Source organism: Ceratosolen solmsi, unplaced genomic scaffold (assembly GCF_000503995.2).
Source record: "Ceratosolen solmsi marchali unplaced genomic scaffold, CerSol_1.0 scaffold13, whole genome shotgun sequence".
Taxonomy (NCBI): Eukaryota; Metazoa; Arthropoda; class Insecta; order Hymenoptera; family Agaonidae; genus Ceratosolen; species Ceratosolen solmsi.
Genome location: NW_011948418.1, coordinates 2,361,619 through 2,383,592, shown reverse-complemented (window position 1 = coordinate 2,383,592; position 21,974 = coordinate 2,361,619). Strand labels below are relative to the sequence as shown.

The 21,974-nt window shown below is 32.5% G+C and overlaps 1 protein-coding gene across 1 annotated transcript in view; it reads left to right on the top strand.

Moving 5' to 3' along the window:
* Dhc16F (Dynein heavy chain at 16F) overlaps nucleotides 1–21,974 on the top strand; it is a 30,322-nt gene that overhangs the window by 2,694 nt on the left and 5,654 nt on the right. Inside the window, exons 8-48 of the mRNA XM_011497235.1 lie at nucleotides 5–95; nucleotides 298–481; nucleotides 572–741; nucleotides 1,052–1,453; nucleotides 1,647–1,878; nucleotides 1,980–2,129; nucleotides 2,645–3,005; nucleotides 3,173–3,621; nucleotides 3,721–3,867; nucleotides 4,137–4,313; nucleotides 4,589–4,912; nucleotides 5,595–5,705; nucleotides 5,829–5,965; nucleotides 6,033–6,223; nucleotides 6,706–6,821; nucleotides 7,421–7,566; nucleotides 7,650–7,795; nucleotides 8,057–8,189; nucleotides 8,720–8,936; nucleotides 9,178–9,312; nucleotides 9,404–9,589; nucleotides 10,009–10,210; nucleotides 10,452–10,630; nucleotides 10,885–11,111; nucleotides 11,641–11,852; nucleotides 12,290–12,545; nucleotides 12,983–13,174; nucleotides 13,308–13,532; nucleotides 13,806–14,255; nucleotides 14,804–14,976; nucleotides 15,096–15,279; nucleotides 15,366–15,537; nucleotides 15,633–15,794; nucleotides 15,878–16,054; nucleotides 16,384–16,580; nucleotides 16,997–17,242; nucleotides 17,559–17,796; nucleotides 19,488–19,790; nucleotides 19,920–20,105; nucleotides 20,214–20,386; nucleotides 21,624–21,970. Coding sequence (XP_011495537.1) covers nucleotides 5–95; nucleotides 298–481; nucleotides 572–741; nucleotides 1,052–1,453; nucleotides 1,647–1,878; nucleotides 1,980–2,129; nucleotides 2,645–3,005; nucleotides 3,173–3,621; nucleotides 3,721–3,867; nucleotides 4,137–4,313; nucleotides 4,589–4,912; nucleotides 5,595–5,705; nucleotides 5,829–5,965; nucleotides 6,033–6,223; nucleotides 6,706–6,821; nucleotides 7,421–7,566; nucleotides 7,650–7,795; nucleotides 8,057–8,189; nucleotides 8,720–8,936; nucleotides 9,178–9,312; nucleotides 9,404–9,589; nucleotides 10,009–10,210; nucleotides 10,452–10,630; nucleotides 10,885–11,111; nucleotides 11,641–11,852; nucleotides 12,290–12,545; nucleotides 12,983–13,174; nucleotides 13,308–13,532; nucleotides 13,806–14,255; nucleotides 14,804–14,976; nucleotides 15,096–15,279; nucleotides 15,366–15,537; nucleotides 15,633–15,794; nucleotides 15,878–16,054; nucleotides 16,384–16,580; nucleotides 16,997–17,242; nucleotides 17,559–17,796; nucleotides 19,488–19,790; nucleotides 19,920–20,105; nucleotides 20,214–20,386; nucleotides 21,624–21,970 — 8,706 coding nt within the window. The remainder of the gene's footprint in view (nucleotides 1–4; nucleotides 96–297; nucleotides 482–571; nucleotides 742–1,051; nucleotides 1,454–1,646; nucleotides 1,879–1,979; nucleotides 2,130–2,644; nucleotides 3,006–3,172; nucleotides 3,622–3,720; nucleotides 3,868–4,136; nucleotides 4,314–4,588; nucleotides 4,913–5,594; nucleotides 5,706–5,828; nucleotides 5,966–6,032; nucleotides 6,224–6,705; nucleotides 6,822–7,420; nucleotides 7,567–7,649; nucleotides 7,796–8,056; nucleotides 8,190–8,719; nucleotides 8,937–9,177; nucleotides 9,313–9,403; nucleotides 9,590–10,008; nucleotides 10,211–10,451; nucleotides 10,631–10,884; nucleotides 11,112–11,640; nucleotides 11,853–12,289; nucleotides 12,546–12,982; nucleotides 13,175–13,307; nucleotides 13,533–13,805; nucleotides 14,256–14,803; nucleotides 14,977–15,095; nucleotides 15,280–15,365; nucleotides 15,538–15,632; nucleotides 15,795–15,877; nucleotides 16,055–16,383; nucleotides 16,581–16,996; nucleotides 17,243–17,558; nucleotides 17,797–19,487; nucleotides 19,791–19,919; nucleotides 20,106–20,213; nucleotides 20,387–21,623; nucleotides 21,971–21,974) is intronic.

Genomic DNA, 21,974 nt, shown 5'->3' with positions numbered 1-21,974 from the left:
ACAGGTGATAAAGCTCAAATACCAAAAAATGTTGAACTGAAAATGAGTTACACTGAGCAAGCAAGAAAAAAAGCACAATGTTATAGATTTTCTAGGTATATATAATAATATACATTATTATAGCATCGATATATAAAATAGATAGAATTTTTAATTAAAATTTATTTTTTAATATCGAATACAACTACAACAGAATAAATATCAATAAGTTTAATAATGATACGTATAAACGTAATTATTGCAATAATATCATTTTGACGTTTATTAACATATAATGTTTGTTTTATAATTGCATAGCTTTATTTACCTGCATGATTATTATCAATTGAGCATGATGCAGAATCTTTTACGCAATACTTATAATGATTTTCTTGAAATTCTCGAAATACATACGGAATCCTTGCCAACCGAAGATGACTTGAAGCACTTAAACGCCGATTATTCATTTACATATAGAAATCCGGCAACCGATTCAATAAAAGTTAAACGAAAATTATTATAATATTCCTTAATCGACCCAACACTAATATTGGACTTATTAAATGATTGTAAATTCATTAAAATATTCTAGTCACCTTACTTTCGAGTAGATTTATTAATCAATTCAGAACTTGGTATCGTATTGGATCCAATGGAAAATATTTTTGGGTATGTTTTATCAACGATGCAATCATTGTGGGAAGAACATTTGCGTGCAATTAATCCATTATATTCCGATGAATTATTTTATGCATTCACGAGGTTCGTTTAAAATTACGTATATTCCCTATGAAATTTTCATTCAACAAAAAAAAAAAAAAAAAAAAAACAACAACAACAACAAAGAAAAAAACAAAGAAAAAAAAACAAAAAACGAAAAATTACGAAAAATTTCGAAAAATTATAGTGCAATGATGGTAGAGAGAAAAAAAAAACAAAAAAAAAATTCCTTATTTCAAGCTTCAAAGTTACATAATATAATATTGCGATACTGTTTTTCATTTCCAAATAATTTTTAGCGTAAATAATAGTCGATTTAATAATTAATAAAATTGTATTACACAACTTCTAGACCTATGATCAATAATAAAGTAGAGGTCCCATCTTACGGCATTTCGCCAAATATTCAAGATATTATGAAGGAAGACCCGATCCTGATAAGCTTGAAGAATCGATTTGAAAATATATTTGAAAAGAACTTTTACATGATTAAGAAATATTGCGAGCATTTTAAGCATATTTACGATTTCTATATAGAAGATATGAATTTCGATGAGAAGCTGATTTACGAGAATAAGTCAACCGATGTTTTTCGTAACTTATGCGAGCGTTATCGTACCGAAGAAAGAGAGATAAAAAATATTGTCGATTTTCAACCTTTTGGCATTTTTTATCTCGAATTTCAGAGATTCAAGAGTTCTGCATTACCAGCGCCAAATTTGAAACAAGATATTCTTATTAATTTTTTGCCTGAGTATGCTATTATCATTTCATGTCCAATTATCCTCATATTAATCAATCATTTTAATTAATAATACAGAATACAATTTGGCAATTTAAAGCTCATTCGTTCTCACAATAGTCATTATAGTCATCATAGCGTTATTACCTCTATAAATCTATCAATATTCTACAATTTTTCATTAAATAAAATATATTTTAAACAGTCTTGGTAAAGAAAAAGTGGACAGTCTCATGACCGAAGCAAGAGAATCCATTGATTATTTAAATATTAAGCCGGTAACTACGGAAGAATACGTGGAGTATATAAAATTTATAGATCGATCGTCGCAAAAAGTCGATAAAATGGAATCGATGCTGGATTACGTGAAGGAATTGTATGATATCATGGAAGAATATAAGATTCCTATACCGCCGGACGATATGAAAAATTACTTGGTGATTTTCTTTAAAAAAAAAAAAAAAAAAAAAGAATTATTAATATTTCATTATTAAATGATAATTATTAATGATATTTCCATTTGACACTGTAATTTCAGGAAATTAGCGTCTATTTTACTTCATTACGACTTTCAGTCGATAAATGTCTCGAGGAGAGAGACAAATTAATTACCAGTTTTAATAAACAATTGCAGAAGGATATAAATATTCTAATCGATAATATTCAAGTAATAAATGACAAAGTTTCGGTAAGATTTCAGGTTTCGCCTATAAAATAGATTTAATGCGCGAATTTGCAATTTGAAAAATAAGCGACCGAGTGTCAATGAGCTTAATGAATAATTAAATTTAAAATTTCGCATTTTAGGCGTAAAATATAAAAATGAAAAATTTATTTAGCTTACACGTTATAATAAATTAATTTGATATAATATGACATATCTTATGCGTGTATCTAATTTTCATTGATCTTAATTAAAATGTAAAGCAAAAAATATCTTAAATCTAAATCTATTCGTATGAGTATGAAATTGCATATTAATTTTGCTCTTCTTTAAAGTACTTTTCATCTCATTCTCCTTAATTAACAAATGAATGCGCTTCTATGTGCGAGAATTAAGCATTGCAGGGCAGAAGATTGTTTAGCAAAAATTGGCCAATCGTATCCCAAACCGATCTAATGGATAAAATCTATTTTCTCCCACGCGTCATTGCCTATAAATTTCTATTACCTGCTCATATTGTGATTCGATGAAATTTCTAGAAACCATGGCTTCTCGACTCCAATAGTAATGTGAATGACTGTCTGGAGGTGTTGAAAGATCTCAATAATCGCATGATACATTGCTCGAGCCTCGCAAATATCTACAATTTTCATCAGAAAATATTCGATCTCCAGTTGACGCGTTTTGAAATATTGGAGCAAGTCGTTAATGACGTGAAATTACGAATGCTTATGTGGGACAGTTTGGATAAGTGGGATAAGGCATTTACCGAATGGTATGCGGCTGATTTCAATACCCTGAGTGTCGAGGACATCAATAACTTTGTTATGAAAAATATAAACAATATCATTCAAATCGAGAAGGGCTTGGTCTCCAATAATATACTTTTAGAGCTTAAAGGTAGGATGTTAGTTAGTCGTTAAGATTTTCTCATAAAATATAACCGAATATTTATATTATTTTTTTTTAATTATTGAATAGTTTTGAATGCAGATTCTCACTAAAGTTGGCAAATTGTTGGCCAAAATATATATTGCAAATCGTCTGTTCTCGTCCACTCGTTTCAGAAAAAGTTGAAATGATGAAAGATAAAATGCCGATAATCGCGTCTCTTCGCAACCCTAACCTTCAAAGTCGCCACTGGTTAAAAATCGAAAAGCTTCTGAATTATAAATTTGTGCCCGAGGAAGTGATGACGTTGCAGTCGTTCCAGCAGCTTGGCGCTTTCGGTTATACCACGGAACTCACGGAAATCGCGAATGCGGCAAGCTCGGAGGCTGGACTCGAATTTTTGCTGAATAAGATCGAGGCGGGATGGAAAACAATAGACTTTATTGTGTTACCGCATAAAGACATGAAAGATGTGTATGTGTTGGGCTCACTGGAAGAAATTCAAGCAACCCTCGACGACAGTAATATAAACATACAAACGATCGCCTCATCGAGACACGTAGGATTTATTCAATCCAAAGTCGACGATTGGCTAAGGCGATTGGATCTCTTTGCAAAAACTTTAGTAAGGAATACAGCTAAGGAATAGGCCAGCCATTATCCTTATATTTATTGATTTATTCGGCGTTTCATTCATTTTAATTCATATTAATGGCGTATTTAGGAAGCGTGGCAATATTGTCAACAACAGTGGGTATATCTGGAAGCCATATTTTCCGCTCCGGACATACAGAGGCAACTGCCCATCGAGTCAAAATTGTTCAACATTGTGGACAAATCTTGGAAAGATATTATGAGAAAAACTGAAAAGGTGCATAATAAATTTATCAGTTAACGTGTGAAATAAGACCCACTAATGCCAATATCTTAACATCATAGATTATAGATTAATGAAGGAACAAAGCTGGCTTACAATTAAAAATAAAAATGTATTTATTTATTTTTTTTTTAATTTTTTAATTTTTTTCTTCTATTTTTAACACACATTTATACGTATAATATTTATATGTTTTTATTCTAAACAATAATGAATGAATGTATAGTAATAATAACAATGATAATGAATGCATTACGTTTTAGATGCCCTTGGCTTTAGAAAACTGCACACAGCCAACATTATACGAGCAATTGATTTTCAATAATACAAATCTCGATAAAATATTGAAATGCCTCGAGGCGTATTTGGAAGTGAAGCGAATAGCTTTTCCTCGATTTTTTTTCTTATCCAACGATGAACTCCTCGAAATCTTGGCGCAGGTAGGAATTAGCGATCATTTTGAACCACAAGGTCTGCCAACAATTAATAGATCTCAAAAGACACTTTATCCTATAATTTTACATTGATCGATCGATGGACGATGTTAGATTTGTAAAAAAAATATTCGATCGAAAAATGTAATAATCTTAAGTCGACATAAAATTCCAGCAATGTTATTATTAAAAATCGCTCGTACTCTCACCTTCATATCGTATACCAAGTACCTTTAATCTACCATCTAATCTATAATAATTTAATAATTCGAACGAAGTAGACGAGAAATCCCCACGCGGTACAAAGGCATCTCCAAAAGTGCTTCGACGCTATTTTCCGGCTGGAATTCGGATCGATGAACAGCAACTGGCAAGGCGATCAACAAAGTGAGACGAAACTTACAAACGATATAATAGCGATGATATCGCCGGAGGGCGAGCGGGTGAAGCTCAGCATGGGTCTGAAAGCTCGAGGCAACGTCGAGAATTGGCTGGGCAAAGTCGAGGCCTCCATGTTCCAGAGTCTCAAGAAGAAAATGATGGCGGCACTGGAGGAGTACCGAAAAAACGGCAGGGAGGCGTTGATTTGGGGTTATCCCTCTCAGGTTGTATAAGTTGCGAATGCGAAGCTCCATTAGCCTGGCAGTCCAATGAGTCGGTTGAAAATGGAAAATCTTTTGAACCGGCGGAAGTAGGGCTGATTCGCAATACTGAGTTGTCATTTAAGATTATTGACCGATGCATTCTCCCGCCTAAGCCTTAAGCAATAAATTCGACGGTCGTTAAAAAGTCTCTGAATCGGTCATCCTGCTTAACAAAATTTTTTTTATAAATGTGCAAGGCTTTTTTTTCGCTTACCAACAACAATAATAACGCAGCACGTGTCCTTAAGTATGTTTTTTTTTTTTTTTTTTTTTTTTTTTTTTTTTTTACGATTATCAACAATAAACTTTAGTCATATTAATACAATGCCTGACTCGACGATGCTATTATCTTATTATTTGAATCATTAATATTAGTAACGCTTAGACATGTTATTTTTCAAATAGTTAATCAATTAACATAAAATAAGATTTTCTTTAATTTTTTATTATTTCTTATTTATTTTAGTATTAATTATTAATAATTGTCGATTATTTTATAATTTCGTTTAAAAACTGAATGTCCATCTTTGGAAAGAAAATTATATATTTGAAGCACGAAATATTAAACACAGGCTGAAAAAAATATATCCTTTACTTATATTGTATATTATTTATTTATTTGCCTTTGTATTATTATTATTAGATTGTTTTAACTGTATCGCAAATATATTGGGCTCAATACGTGCACGAGTGTTTGCATGATAAGATAAAAGCCATAGGGAAAATGAAAAATTTCGAACAAAAGTGCTTCGAGGTAAATTATTTTTGTCAAATCTCCAGTCAATTGTAGAAAAAAAAAAATAAGTTATATTACCACGTATTTATTTGTACATAAATCATTAATGAAATTTAAATTTGAATTATTAATTATGAAAAGGACTTGAACAAATTAGCAGCAATGGTTCGCGGAGAATTGCCAAAGCTTGTGCGCGACATTATCATTAATCTTATAACCGTCGATGTACACGCAAGAGATATTATTTCAATATTAGTACAAAATCAAGTAACCTCGAGGTAAATAATGTATATATATATATATTATTGCTCGCATCCTTACTCGAAATAATTTCCGTTGGCGCAGCTCGAGCTTCGACTGGACGAAAACATTGAGATATTATTGGGACGAGGAGATTGATAATTGCGTTGCCCGAATGAGCAATACCAAGTACATTTATGGGTACGAGTACCTCGGAGCTCAGCGACGACTCGTTATAACTCCTCTTACGGACAAATGCTATCTCTGTTTGATGGGAGCCTTGCAATTGGATTTAGGTCTCGATCTATTAATTTTCTTACGTGTCGTGCGCAATCGTTATCGATAGTCACGAAGGAAGTTCGTGCGAATAGATGCAAATGCTAAGAATGTAATCTCTTGTATTCGATTTGATTTATATTAATTAATCAGCCATACCCAAGCGATGACTTATTCGTTTACTAAATAAATCATTACCAAAGATAAGCCTTGCATTGAAACAAAAAACACAATAAAGGAAAAGAAAATCAATTTAATAAAATAAAACAATAAACGTTCCCGTCTGCATCGCCCTCCACTCCAATACCAAAGCCAACTCGAATTTCAATTAATAACAATTTTTTATTCACCGTATATGTTATTTTTTGCCTTTTACCTGTTGCTTTTAATTTACAGCTCTTACATTAAAAAATTTGCGATTCAACGAAAGGGCGTTAATCGAGTTCCATCGACATTGTCGAAATATTGAAAAATATGAAACGGAATTCATGTTTTTGTCTAGGTGGAGCACCAGCTGGTCCTGCCGGTACAGGAAAAACCGAAACAACTAAAGATTTGGCAAAGGCTTTGGCAGTTCAATGCGTAGTATTTAACTGTTCAGAAGGGCTCGATTACAAAGTACGTATGTCAAAAATATTTCATCGGCCGAGTTTATAGAACCTATATTTATTGCCTATTGGCAATTATAATAGTTGGAGTGAATTATTATATAAGCAATGGTCGTTGGTTAAGTTTGCGCCGAATTATCATTTCATCGGACAATCGGACAATTTGAACAGCACTGGCTATTATAATTCATTACAAATATTCAGCGCGTTATGAGAAAATTGTGAAATGTTAATTTAAATAGTATTATTGAAATGAATTTTATTTCATATCAATAAATGATTTTTCGTAAAAGCAAATTGACATTAATCCTACATCTTGAATATTTCAATGGCATTTAATTGTAATAATCCGAGTCATTGTAATCTTATGCTTATTCATGTGTGCGTCATAATACGATTAGTATCAAGTCAACGTCGTATTATTAAAATCCAAATTTTCTTGCTTTTATTCGTTACGAGAAAAGAAAAAGAAATTGCATGGTACAATAATATCTGAGGAATTCGTATAGCAGATGCTTCGGTGGTTGCCGTGTAAAACTATGAATCGACTTATTTATAAACGTACGATTAATGAAAAAAAATAAAAAAAAAAAAAACATTTAAAAATAGATGATGGGGCGTTTTTTCTCTGGGCTCGCAACATCTGGCGCCTGGTGTTGCTTCGACGAGTTTAATCGCATTGATATTGAGGTACTTTCTGTCATTGCGCAACAACTAATCACAATAAGAAATGCAAAACTTGCCAAAAGCAAAGAGTGAGATAATACATTGATATATTTGCTGAAGAGTGTCGTGTGTTTAAAGTAAAATTTACATATATTTACAAACCAATGCATAGATTCATGTTTGAGGGAAGAAAAATCAAACTCGTTAGAACCTGCGCTGCTTTTATTACGATGAATCCTGGCTATGCAGGACGTACAGAACTACCGGATAATTTAAAATCATTATTCCGTCCGATTTCGATGATGGTTCCAGATTATAGTGAGCTCTGTGCTTTTAATTTTAATGCTTAAATAAATCTTTAATGAGAATATTATTTGCCTGCTATGTGATCGTGTACGAATGTTGGTATTTGTCGAGACAAATGGCTTCGATTAATTACCAAATTGATTACTTTAATCAAGCGAGCTTGTAAAATGAAAACATATCACTAGAATATATAATATTCTTGTTGCGTAATAATTGAATTTATAATGAAATTTTTGTAAGGAATACCGCTGTAAAAAATAATATATATTTTAGAACTTATTGCCGAAGTTACATTATATTCCGAAGGATTTGAATCCTCGCAGTCTTTATCCGTAAAAATGACGTTAATGTACACACTTTGTAGCGAACAATTATCTCAACAAGATCATTATGACTTCGGAATGAGGTATCAAATTAATTATTTTATTGATTACAAATTAATTGTATTATTTTATCAATTCGCTTCAATATTACGAAAAATTCGATATTAAGAATTACTAAAATAAATATGCTATTTAAAAAAATCAAATTCAAGTTCAATGTTGATACATATTTTATAAGTGCAAAATTTTCTTCTATTTACCCAGGTATTCATAAAATATATATTTTAGTAAAACACAAAATTCATTCGTTATTTTACCTCATATTTACACTTTTTATTTCTGATGATTTTTTTTTTTTTTTTTTTTTATTTTAATTTATTTGTATATGATCATTACGACGTTTGATAGTCATCTATGGTGTTAAAAACAAATTTTTATTAATAATTTATCTAGCATTTAGATTAAAATTATTATAAAATAGGAAATAATGACACATAGACTTTTAAAACAACAACAATCACAAAACGCTAATAATAATAATAATAATAATAATGATAATAATAATAATGATAATAATAATAATAATATTAATGAAGATGATAATATCATTTAGGGCAGTAAAAAGCGTATTAGTGATGGCAGGAAGTTTAAAAAGAGATAATCCTGATAAAAAAGAAGATGTCGTTCTTATAAAAGCTTTAAGAGACAGTAATTTACCGAAATTCTTAGCCGATGACGCCGAACTCTTCCAGGGCATTCTAGGGGATCTTTTCCCAGGTGTTATTATTCCTGCGGAAGACTATGGCATTCTTCAAAAAACTGCCATTACCGTAAGGAACATTAGCAATTATTATCAATATAACGTTGGCTGTTGTTAATTTTTATTAACATGATAATCGCTTTTCATAAGTATTACATAACCGTATAAATTTGACTCAATATCACAAAATTATATGTTGCTGGTCGTCGCATATGTTTTTCTTTTTTGTGTTACTAAGATTATTACTAATATTAGCAGTACCGAGATTAAGCAACATTCGAACAATTTTTTGACTTTACTTCAATTGCCAGATAATGCAGGAAGCATCGTTACAACCGGAATACTGCTCCCTACAAAAAGTGATACAATTGCACGAAACCATGAGAGTGAGACACGGCGTTATGTTAGTCGGACCCACTGGATCTGGAAAGTCGACTGTGCTACACGTAAACTCTTGGCTTGAAAAATCAAAGAATTTAACCATTAGAATAATCATTAAAAATTCTCCTAATGACTCAAAATCCTTTATACATATAGACATTGAAAAATACGTACACACGTCTTCATAAACTGGGAGTTTCCAATCAATATTATCAGCCTGTACACATGTACATTCTCAATCCAAAAGCTGTAACGATTGGGGAATTATATGGAGAAGTTCTCGCCATATCAAACGAATGGCACGATGGACTACTCGGTGTTATTATACGTCACGCATGCGCAGTAAGTTATTGTAATTGTAATAAGCAAGTATTGTTTGAACAAAAAATTAATATAATATTATGGTGAGAGGTAGGACGTTGATTATAAATGATTACTTTTATTCTTAATCAAACTGTAGTGAGGCATAAAGATTATAATACATTTGGAAAATGTATTAATGGGTAGCTCGAGAATATTAATAATATGACGTTCTACGTGAATAGCATTGCTTATGTGGTTGTTTTTTTCTTTTTTCTTTTTTTCTTTTCTCTCTCTCTCTTCTCTCTCTCTCTCTCTCTCTCTCTCACTCACTCTTTTGATTTAAATCGTTAAACAATAACTTTTATTATATCGCGAGGGAAATAAATTAAATCCCAATCTGAATAATTTGAATTTCCATTCTACCCGAGTTAAACGGCAAATCTATTATTGCGAAACAGTTCACCACGGAAGATCATCAATGGGTCGTTTGTGACGGTCCTGTCGATGCCGTATGGATTGAAAACATGAATACTGTTCTCGACGATAATAAGATGCTTTGTCTAGCGAATTCCGAACGAATTAAATTCACGCCTTACGTTCACATGATTTTCGAAGTTGCTGACCTAGCACAAGCTTCACCAGCCACTGTCAGTCGTTGCGGTCGGTACTCCACAAAATTTCTCACTCTCTCCGCTCATTCTGACGAGAAAGTATTTTTCAAAGCTAAAATACGATTCAAGTACCATACTCGCCACTATAATTAATAGTTTCATTAATATACGTGGATATATCAATTTGATTTTATCGACAAACGTTACTTGCCTGTCCCCTTCCTTACACAACAACATCAATCGTTTATTATCAAGATACTACGAAATTCCTTTTCATTTTTCAATTTCAGGTATGGTTTACCTCGATCCTTCCGAGCTTAAGTGGCTACCGCGCGTTAAAAGTTGGCTACTAATGCTCGCGGAAAAATTGAAACCAGCCGTGCAAAGTGTAATTTTAAATCTTTTCGAAACCTACGTCGAGGATGGATTCAAATTCATCAAAAAATATTGCGACTCTGTCATAGCACAGGTTCGTACTTGCACGATATTTTCATCATTTTATTACTCGTACGTTATTTTTTTTTTCTTTTCTTTTGTTTTTTTTTCTTTTGTTTTATTTTATTTTTTTTTTTTTTTAATAACGTTCTTGGATAAAATGTATAATGAACATGTAGCCGTGCGATAGCAATCAATTGCAGAGAATTATCGATCGGCCGAAAGTCATGCTGGGCACTGAAATTTCAAATATATTAAAATTGTCCATGTTATTTGTGGAAATTACAGGTTGAAATAAGTAAGGTCGACATGCTGTGCGCCCTTCTGCAAAGTATAATTTTGGAGCAAGAGGTCCTCGAGAAAGTGAAGAAAGACTCGACGAAAATGAAAACTTTCATCACGCAATCATTTATTTTTTCATACTTGTGGTCACTTGGTGGAAATATTACGAAAATCTCTCAAGCGGCTTTTGAAATTTTTATAAAAAAACAATTTCTTAAAAATAATGACGCACAGTAAGTTAATAATTTTGTCGTTGCAGTGAGCTAGGCTATCCATTTTTACAAAAATTTACAGCTTTCCATTATTAATTGATTGCAACAACAAAAAAAATCTCGATAAAATTCATCGTAAATTCATTATTGTTTGAATTATTTCTAGCATATATTACTACACCATTAAACAACACTGTAAACAAACCAAAAAAAATATAGAAATTAACAAAGTAAAAAATTAAATTACAATGCTCTACGATGTCACCAACAATTATGCATAATTTTATAAATTATTTTTCCACTTGTTATCTTTTAATGTTAAAATAATGGATTTGTACGTAAAAATCATATGTATTTAAATTAATAATTAATTTGATTATGAAAAAAAAAAAAAAAAAAAAAAAAAAAAAAAAAAAAAGATAATCGAAAATCGTAGGCCTTTTTATCGTAATGAAATATAATTAGATATAGTAATTAAATAAATAAATAAAAAGTGCAATAATTAGCGAAATAATATTGCTCGTTAACTATATTCATGTCTTTTCTTTAGTATATCAGCCTCTGATGAATTGTGGAACATTTATATGAATACCCATACACAGAAATTAGAACCTTGGACAAATCTAATTGCACCTTTCGAATATAAACCTGAGCAACCGTTTTTCGACATTCTAGTACCAACGATTAATACTGTCTGTTTTGGCTATATCATGCAGAAGCTTATCGAGGTCAATAAACCTGTTCTTTTCACTGGAGACACTGGTATTGCCAAAATACTTACAGAATTGTTGTATTTGCATGTTATAGATGTAGCGAGGGAATTGGGAATTATTGTAATATGATTTACCTTAAGTTTAGCAAGTTCATCGTTAAAAATTAGGAAACGTGATAAACGACAGCTTTTACAATATATTTGATAGTTACAATCAATTATAGAAAGTTTTTGGTGAAATTAATAAAACATAAAAATCTTTAAAGTTTTCTTAACGTGACTTTAATTCATATATATATATATATATATATATATATATATATATATATATATAGATTAATCTTTGTTTTATTTTTTTTTTTCTTTGTGACATCTCGAGAGTGAAAAAAAAAATTTTTAAATTAAATTTAAGCCGTTACGTGCATCATCGTCTTAATAATTGTTTTTAATCACTACAAGCACAAGTAATTTATGGGGTGCATTACAGGTGTTGGGAAATCAGTTGTTACGAAAATGGTATTAAGTAATTTGGAAAAATCTGGTAATTGGCTGTCGATAGTCTTGAATTTCTCTGCCCAAACAAGCAGTGGACGCACACAGGAAATTCTCGAGCTCAAGCTCGATAAAAAAAAGAAAACTGTGCTCGGCGCACCAATAGGCAAACGATTCTGTATCTTTGTCGATGACGTTAATATGCCGAAATTAGATACATATGGATCTCAGCCGCCAATTGAATTACTTCGGTGAGTCGATTAAATAACTCAACGACATTGCTTTAACATTTCTTTACAATACCATTGTAAATAGGTCAATGATTTGCCATTTGCCATTAAGTAAATTTGTAATTATCCGCATGACGTTTCAGCATATAATGTTGATAATTTTCTTCAAATATCTACTTGCCATTCATACATTGTACTCGAATATCCAAATAGTAAGATACTATAATAGATTAAATTCTATAATAATTTATATTCTCGTAAAAAGTTGTTTCAAAAGAATATGCGTTCAATTCCAAACTCTGTGCAAATTTCACGTTTAGCTAATGTTATTTTTTTCTTTCCTTTTCTTTTATGATGTTTGTTTGTTCGTTTGTTCGTTTGTTTGTTCGTTTGTTTAATTGTTTTTTTTTTTTTTTTTTTTTTTTTTTTTTTTTTTTTTTTTTTTTTGAAAATTACAGGCAAATATTAGACAGCGGAGGATTTTACGACAAAGAAAAACTTTTTTGGAAGAAGATTCAAGATGTTGTCTTGATAAGTGCCTGCGCTCCTCCAGGAGGTGGAAGGAATCCTTTGACTACTCGATTTGTCAGGCACTTTGGAATGCTGGCCATCCCACAGCCAACCAATGATTCTCTCAAATCCATATTCAAGCAAGTGACCACTTTATCATTTACATGTATTTAATTTAAAAATATCGTTCATTCGTCGATGTATATAGTGGAGATCGAGGGATAAATATTGTTCGCTCAAAATTTTGTAATAACAATGGACATTAATAAACAGATCGATTATGCAAGGCTTTCTCAAAGAATTTAACCAGCCTGTAAAGGACATGGGAACCAACATTATAAATGCTGCGGTTGAATTGTACAGTAGAATAGCTCAAGATCTTTTGCCAACTCCAGAAAAAAGCCATTACGTATTTAATTTACGAGATCTCTCGAAATGCATCCAAGGAGTTTTGCAAGCTGATTCTAATGTTATTGTAGAAGTTAAACAGATGCTCAGGTAAATTATTCGTTACCATACATGCGACAAATATGTCAAATCTCGATAAGTAATGTCCTAGTTATCTAGTTTTACCATAGGCTCGTTAAAATGACACATATATGGTAATAAAAGTGTTGCTGATATTTGAATTTTGCAAATGCGTATTTATTTGATAAGTGTGCCTTAGGTGCATTCTATATCGAATAATCTCGAAATCATCTATATCGAATTAAGAATTGAGAAAACAATAGTTTTCTTGACCTTTCAATATCGAGTCCCCTCGATGTTTAGATTATTCTACCACGAATGCCTGCGAGTCTTTCACGATCGACTGATAAATATGCAAGACAAAAGCTACTTTTATCATCTTCTCTCGACCATTTGCGTGGAGCTTTTCAACGACGAAGTCTTCCCACTAGTGCCAGAGGGGGAGGAAATGACTGAAACGCCGCTTTTGATGTTCGGCGACTTCCTTGTCGTCGAAGCCGAACGCAACGATCGAGTGTACGAAGAGATCGTCGACCTCAACAAGGCCAAGAACATATTCCAACAGTACCTCGACGACTATAACGTGACCGCGTCCAAGGAGATGAACTTGATATTCTTCATAGACGCGATCGAACACTTGTGTAGACTGGCACGAATACTCAGGTCGGAACGAGGAAACGGACTTCTTGTTGGTGTTGGTGGCATGGGCAAACAGAGTCTCACGAGGCTTGCATCGCACATGAATAATTACCGGTTCGACATTTTCTTATTTTCTCTTTTGTCTACTGCGTCGATTATAGGTTAGAGAATTCTTCACTCAATACATTTATCTACAAACGCGTATATTAATTCTCGTAATTACGTTGTTATCTATGCTATTGCATTTTATTGCATTTTAGTTTGAAAAAAACTTATCATCCGGCAAACGCAGACAATTAGTCTAAAAGACTGGGCTATGCTGTTCCATCTCTTGCTTTCAACCTGTGTCATTATTATTTTCTCATTTTTTAAATCATTATTATTATTATTATTATTATTATTATTATTATTATTATTATATTAACAATATTCGATTTTATTTTATTTTTTGTTTTTTTGTTGTTATTTTTTTTTTTTTTATTTTTTTATTTTTTTTTTTTTTTTTTTTTTTTTTTTTTTTTTTTGTTATCTCTTCGACCAATTAAAATTCATAATATACTTATGCGTTCTTTATGAAGGAAATATGCTTTATTTCATTTATTGGGGGAAAATAAAACAAACAAACAAACAAACAAACAAACAAACAAAAAATTGTAAAATAGTTGTCATCAAATCGAAGTCAGTCGAAATTACGATAAGGCTACATGGAACGAAGATTTACGAAAATTTTACTTGTACCCCGGGGCTTATGCCGAGGCTGCGACTTTCCTCTTCACGGATACACAAATCGTACTCGAAGAATTTCTCGAGGACATCAACAACACTCTGAATTCTGGTACTTTGAGTCTCATACTTTAAAACACATGCCTACTTATATATATATATATATATATATATATATATATATATATATATATTTATACATAAAGTACGTGATTTATTAATGACATGTAGGAGAAATACCAAATTTGTTCGAGGCGGAAGAATTGGAAAAGGCTATAATTTTAACTCGGCCAGCGGCTAAAGATGCAGGCATCGACGAGGCCAACAGGGATGGAATTTATCAATTTTTCATCGGTCGCGTGAAAAATCATCTCCACCTGATGCTGTGCATGAGTCCAGTCGGTGACGCTTTTCGGTCAGTGCACGTACGCCTATTTATTCATATTTCTTGAAAATTTATGCTTATTTCACTTATTTCACCGATACATTGACAATTTAAAGACGCCGTTGTCGCATGTTTCCCTCATTGGTGAATTGCTGTACGATCGATTGGTTTTCCAAATGGCCAAAGGAAGCTCTTCTTTCCGTAGCTGTTCGAGCAATTGGTTCAGTCATTATAAAAGACGATGATAAAGTCAATTCTCTAGCCTCGATTTGCGTTCTAATGCACGAGGTAATAATTATTTTTACCAAAAAACAAACGATATCATCGATATGAGCAGATAATATATGAAAGCCTAATTAATCCTGACATAAACTCATTAATAGAGTGTGGAAGAAATGACCGTGAGATTTTATGAGGAAATGCGCCGCAGATATTATACAACGCCGAGTAGTTATCTCGATTTATTAAAGCTTTATTTAAATACACTTGCGAAAAAATCCGAAAAGATTGGAAATATGAGAACTCGCATTGCTAATGGGCTAAATGTAATAATACTAGAGCTTTATCGAGTACAATATTGTCCAAAAGTATTGCATTAGATTCGTCGCTAATTAATATTTATATGTAGAAAATAACGGAAACGCACGAAATAGTTGCCACGATGAAGGTACAAATAATTGCTTTAGGACCTCAATTGAAAATAAGTTCCGAGGAAGTGTCCAAGTTGATGAAAATTGTGGCGAAGGAGCAAATTGAATGCGACAAGGTTCGAACTATTGTCGGCGCAGACGAAGCTAATGCAAAGGTATTTATTGAGTAATATATTGATATAAATTATGTGCACTCGTGTCTATTGAATATCATTGTAGTTGTAAAATCTTGTCTTATAATTCAAAATGACTCATACATATACGTAAAATCTCACAATCTACGCGATTTTACATAAAAAAAAAAAAAATGTTAGTGCTTTACATAAAACTACATTGATGATTTTTTTTTTTTTTTTGTCGTCATCTGTGACATCATCATATTGCATCATTTATGATATAAATAATGGATATAATAATGAGGAATAAAACTAACCAAGGGTTTCTAAAGTTTAAGGTATAGAGCGTTGATTTTGTTTGAATATAGAAAAAAACTAACGAAACAGCGGCCTTGGAGGCAGAAGCTAGAAAAGATTTGGAGGCCGCACTTCCAGCCTTACGAGAAGCTCAAAATGCCCTAGCGTCTTTAAATAAAAATGACATTAACGAAATCAAAGTCTTCAATAAGCCGCCTCAATTAGTACGCTTTGTAATGGAGGCAGTTTGCTTGCTACTACGCGAAAAGTATATCATAAACAATAATTTTTAATATAATCAACTGAAAATTTTAACGAGCGTAGTTAAAGAGAGACAAGACAATATATTTACTGCGGCATATGAGTGCCGAAATATTAAATTTAAAAAGAAAAATGAAAAGAAAACAAAGCAAGTAAAATCATTTATGTACAAATGTATTTTTATGAAACTACTCTGTTAAAATTGCCGTACACATTTGTATAAACATTTGTATGTTTTAATTTAACTAAACAATTTAATTATTTAAACGAGCGAAAATTACAGCTGTTTGATCGATCTGATATAATGCATTATTCTTTGTAAATTTTAAACTCGCTTAAATAAAAAGTAACTGAAATTTGGACATTACTAAAGAGCAATGCTAAACGGACGCCGAAAATTAAAATATCAATGTTACTTGACAGAACGAATTGGCAGACGGCTAAGCTTGTCCTCGGAGACGTTCACTTTCTCGATCGCTTAATATCTTACCCGAAAGAAAAAATAACTGACAAACTCTTGAAGAAACTTCAACAGTACGTAAAGAATCGCAACTTCAAACCGGACAAAGTGGCGAAGCAAAGTAAAGTGTGCAAGTCAATTTGCATCTGGGTGTTGGCAATCGATGGCTACGCGAAACTTTACAGAATCGTTCAGCCGAAACGTAAAAAGTAAGATAACCAAATATTAAGTCACATTCTAATCGTCTCTCATTCCCTGAGCTATTAAATTTGTAATTGCGACTTATAATATTTATAATATAAAATTTCTAATGGTTAACGTAGGGCTGGAAAATTAAATATGATAGTATGAAAATTGTGCTAATCAATACTTTAGATATTATGTAGGAAAATTCGTATTTATTAGTGTGCAATTATTATTTTTTAAACTATAGAAATAATTTATTGCCAATAGTTGGATCGGAAAAAGAAAAATAAACTACTAAAATTGAAATTCTAATTGTAATGCAAAATTTTTTAATGAAAGATTGAAAGAAGCGCAACTTGAATTGGTCGCGATCGAAGAAATTCTTCATAAAAAGCAAGATGAATTGGCCGACGTGGAAAAGCAGATAAAACGTTTAGAAAATAAATATAATGCAGCGGTAAAACACTTGGGAAATTTGGAATACAATATTCTCCTGTGCGAGTCGCGACTCGGTAGATCTGGAAGATTAACATCCGCTTTAGCTGACGAAGAGATTCGATGGATCAAAGAAATAAAAGCAAGTTTTCATTTTTCATAATTTCATCCAATAAATATACAATATTAACGACCATCGTAATGTTTCTAACAATCGATGTCTAGTTGAAGAGACGATTGATTTGCAGGTATCACATGGCAAAATCACGTATACCGATGCAATTATAAATTTTACCTCTCATTATTTATTATCGTTAAGTAGGAGAAAGATTCGCCAAGTTCGATATTGGGTATGAGTAATTAGGTATTTAATAAGTCTTGTACATTTTCCACGCTAATTCGAGATACGGTAGAAAGCATATATTTATATTTAAATTTAAATTTAAATTTATTAAATCTTAAGTAAATAGCGATATCGTACATATTTATGACGTAAGATTGAAATATACGCTGAAATACGTTTAAAGACGCATTTATCTTGAAACGAAAATCTTGTAAAGCGACAAATATTTAAAAGTACGTTTGACATTATCGCTCTGTTGTCATTTAACGGGCCAGCCCAACGAAACTAAACTTCCCTACGAATGGAAGATATTACGCTACTTTACCCGGGTCTCCGCCCCCTCCCCCTCCCCCACCTTCCCACCAACCACCCCATCCTAACCCACCTCCTCATCATTGTAACTCGTCCTCATACTGGCATTCGCTTATCGTCCCGGCGCACTTCGGATCCCGCATCTCCTCATAACACTACGTCTCGCCTATCTATCGATCTTAATAGCTATATATATATATATATATATATATATATCTTTTGGTTTTTGCTGCCCATTTATCAGTCTGCCTCGAATAATTGCATGGTTATTTCAATTTCTTATCTTAATAAACCGTTATCAGTGTCGCCTGTGTATTAAAACACAAAGATGAAGCTTTGTCATGTTTATTACTCCGATCTTTCTTGCAATCCGCCATACTTCAAAGCCTGACAATTCAACTCATCAGCCAGTCTCACGAATTACCAATAAATAATTTTTTTTTTTCACGTGCATTGTATTTGTCGCTCCTCCCTTCGCCCCCCCCCCCCCCCCCCCTATCGTCTCACTAACCAAACCAATCCAATCTCCAATCTCCTCGTCACAAGAACTTTAATAAACGACGTAGGAAATATCCTGCCAGAACGACGAATCTTTATAATATAAAAGCATTTGTCAATATTTGTCGGAAGTTTTAATTTAGACATTGAAAAATCTTTAGACTGAAAAGAAAAAACAATAATGAATTGAGAATTTATCTAATCGGTCTTTCATGCATTCGAGTTTACACACTCTCAGATTTTACAATAAATAAAACATTAAATGAACAATGGCGATTATGCTCGAATAATAATACATGGATGTAGAGAAATTTTCGTTCCATATATTCTAAAATAAAACTTCGTGAAGCATTCGTTGAAAAAAAAATGTGAGAAAAGCTAGGCGAGGAAATATTAAATAATGTGTGTACATTGAAATGACGATGATCAACAACGAGTTGGATAAAAATAAAGATCCCTTAAATTTATGCTCGACTAACGCAATTTCCCAACGTCGATTACCATTAGCATCGATTTCCTCGTACGCATGTCCTAAAATACAAAAAAAAAAAAAAAAAAAAAAAAAAAAAAAAAAACAATTTTCGTATTAAAGTATTTAAAAGAATGAGTAAAAGTTGTGAGGTGATTTGATATTCGCGCCCATTAGTCCCTATCAGCACTAATTTTCGATCCACCCAAAGGAATTCGACAAGCAGATAGAGAACATAGCGGGCGACACTCTGGTGGCGGCCGGAGGCCTCGCTTACCTCGGGGCATTCACCAGCTTCTACCGAGAGAAGCTGCTGAGCAAGTGGCTGAAGCGCTGCCAGGAGCAGAACATCAGCACGACGGAGAACTTCAGTCTCGTGTCGGTTCTCGCCGATCCCTATGAGATTCGTATGTGGAACACTTATGGATTACCGCGCGATCTCGTTAGCACGGAAAACGCGATCCTGGTGACGCAAGCCGAACGCTGGCCCCTCATGATCGATCCCCAGGAGCAGGTGATGATCTTCATCTCGGACTTGTCCCTTAATTGATTGAGATGTCCCTATTTATTAATCTCTCGATTGTGAATTTCACATTTGTATAAGCTCCTTCATATCGATAATTAATCACCACACTCTCCTTAGGCAAATCGATGGATACGAAATATGGAGCAGGACAATCAATTAAAAATTTGTAAGATAACCGACAGTAATTTTATGAGATTAATGGAGATTTGTATAAGAACCGGCGCGCCAATATTGCTTCAAGAAATTGGAGAGACGTTAGATCCTAGTTTGGAACCGATATTATTAAAGCAACTTATTATCCAGGTAAAGAAATTCAATATTTCATATTTAAGTAATGAAGAGAAGTGTTCCGTTATTTTTTACACGAGAGACTCGCAATAAGTATATAAAATTTCTCCTCTCGCTAATTAGGATGGCAGAGCAATTATTCGATTAGGTGAAAACGACGTTGAATATGATACGAATTTTCGATTGTACATTACAACGAAAATGGGAAATCCGCATTACTTGCCGGAGATCTGCATAAAAGTGACGATTGTGAATTTCACGGTGACGCCAAGTGGCTTAGAGGATCAACTATTAGCGTATAACATTATTTTTATATCAATTTCTTTGTTAATTAAGTTCATAGGTGCGAAGGAATTGCTTTAGAGGGCATAGTAATTCTTTATTTTATTTTACTTTTTTTTTTTTCCTACATGACTTTCAAATATTAAGGTAATGTAATGTTATGTTTAGACATATTTGAAGACTTGGATTACATATTAATTTTGGTAATTATATTTCAATGAGAATTGAATTGACTCGAATAAAACTTTAACTTTCGAATTACATTGACAATATAAGTAAGTCATAGATTATTATTATCCGAGTGGCTTTTTCAATAATTTATAATTACGGACAATAATTTTATAATAATACAATATACAAATAACAAAGCGATTGCTAATACAACATTGGAAAAAAAAATAATTAAAAAATTGTCTAATAACTTGCTATTAAACAATAAATTTGATCTACGCTCTCTTCATGTTCAGTCTTTATTTATCTTGAATTGCTATAAATTAAATAGATAATCAAAATAAATTGCACGTATCCATTAATTTTTCAATAATTTAGAATTTGTCAATGCCTAGAATTATGGAAATTAGCGATTGAAATTTCTCTCATTTTCCCATAAGAAAGTCTTCTTAACAGCGATGCTGTGAAGATAATGAGAAATCGTTTTATGAAAGTCGTAAAGCCATTTTATATATAATCGAACGAATGCTTTATCGACACTTCCAACTGCGAAATCATAATTTATTGAATATTTCGTTCCAAGCGTATTTCACAGACATTCGTAGCTAAATATAATTTCAATATTTACTTTATAATAATTAGCATACTTTAAACCATTGCATTTCATTAAATGTCCCCTGGAAGGAATGTAAAAATAAAATAATACTTTTCAAGGAGTTCGTTACAATACTTGTATATCGCTCAATAAAAATAATTCACGATGATAATGCCAGTTATGAATAGATAAGAATTATTAAAAATGCACACATACAAAGCTTCATTATCTGTACCATTCTCATACAAAACTCATCACTGTCAATGTAATTGTATAGAAAGCAAGGAAAAGAAAAAGCGAAATCATAAATAGAAAGCACACAGTTTAGTATTAAATAGATCGTAAAACACTCTAGTGCATTCTGACGAGTTGAAGTTAGATTAAAAAAAAAAAAAAAAAAAAAAAAAAAAAAAAAAAGAAGAAGAAGAAAAAATGATATGAGCGTCGGTGTTAATGCAGGCATTGAAGGTGCTTGATCGTTACAGGGATGTAATTCGACTGGAGAAACCGGAACTGGAGCAACTGCGAAACGAGCTTGTAGCGCAGATCAACGCCGATAAGAGCCTACTAAGGAGCATCGAGAACAAGATACTGAGCTCACTCTTCAGCTCGGAAGGTAATATCTTAGATAACGAGGAGCTTATCGAGAGTCTGAACGAGAGTAAGGAAACGTCCTCTATAATCGCGACGAGGCTAGAGGAGACGGAAACGACCGAGCAGGAGATTTCGGAAGCCCGGGAGGAATACAGGAGCGTTGCCAATCGCGGCAGCGTATTGTACTTCGTCGTCTCGAACTTGGGCATAATCGATCCCATGTATCAATTTTCTCTCAAATA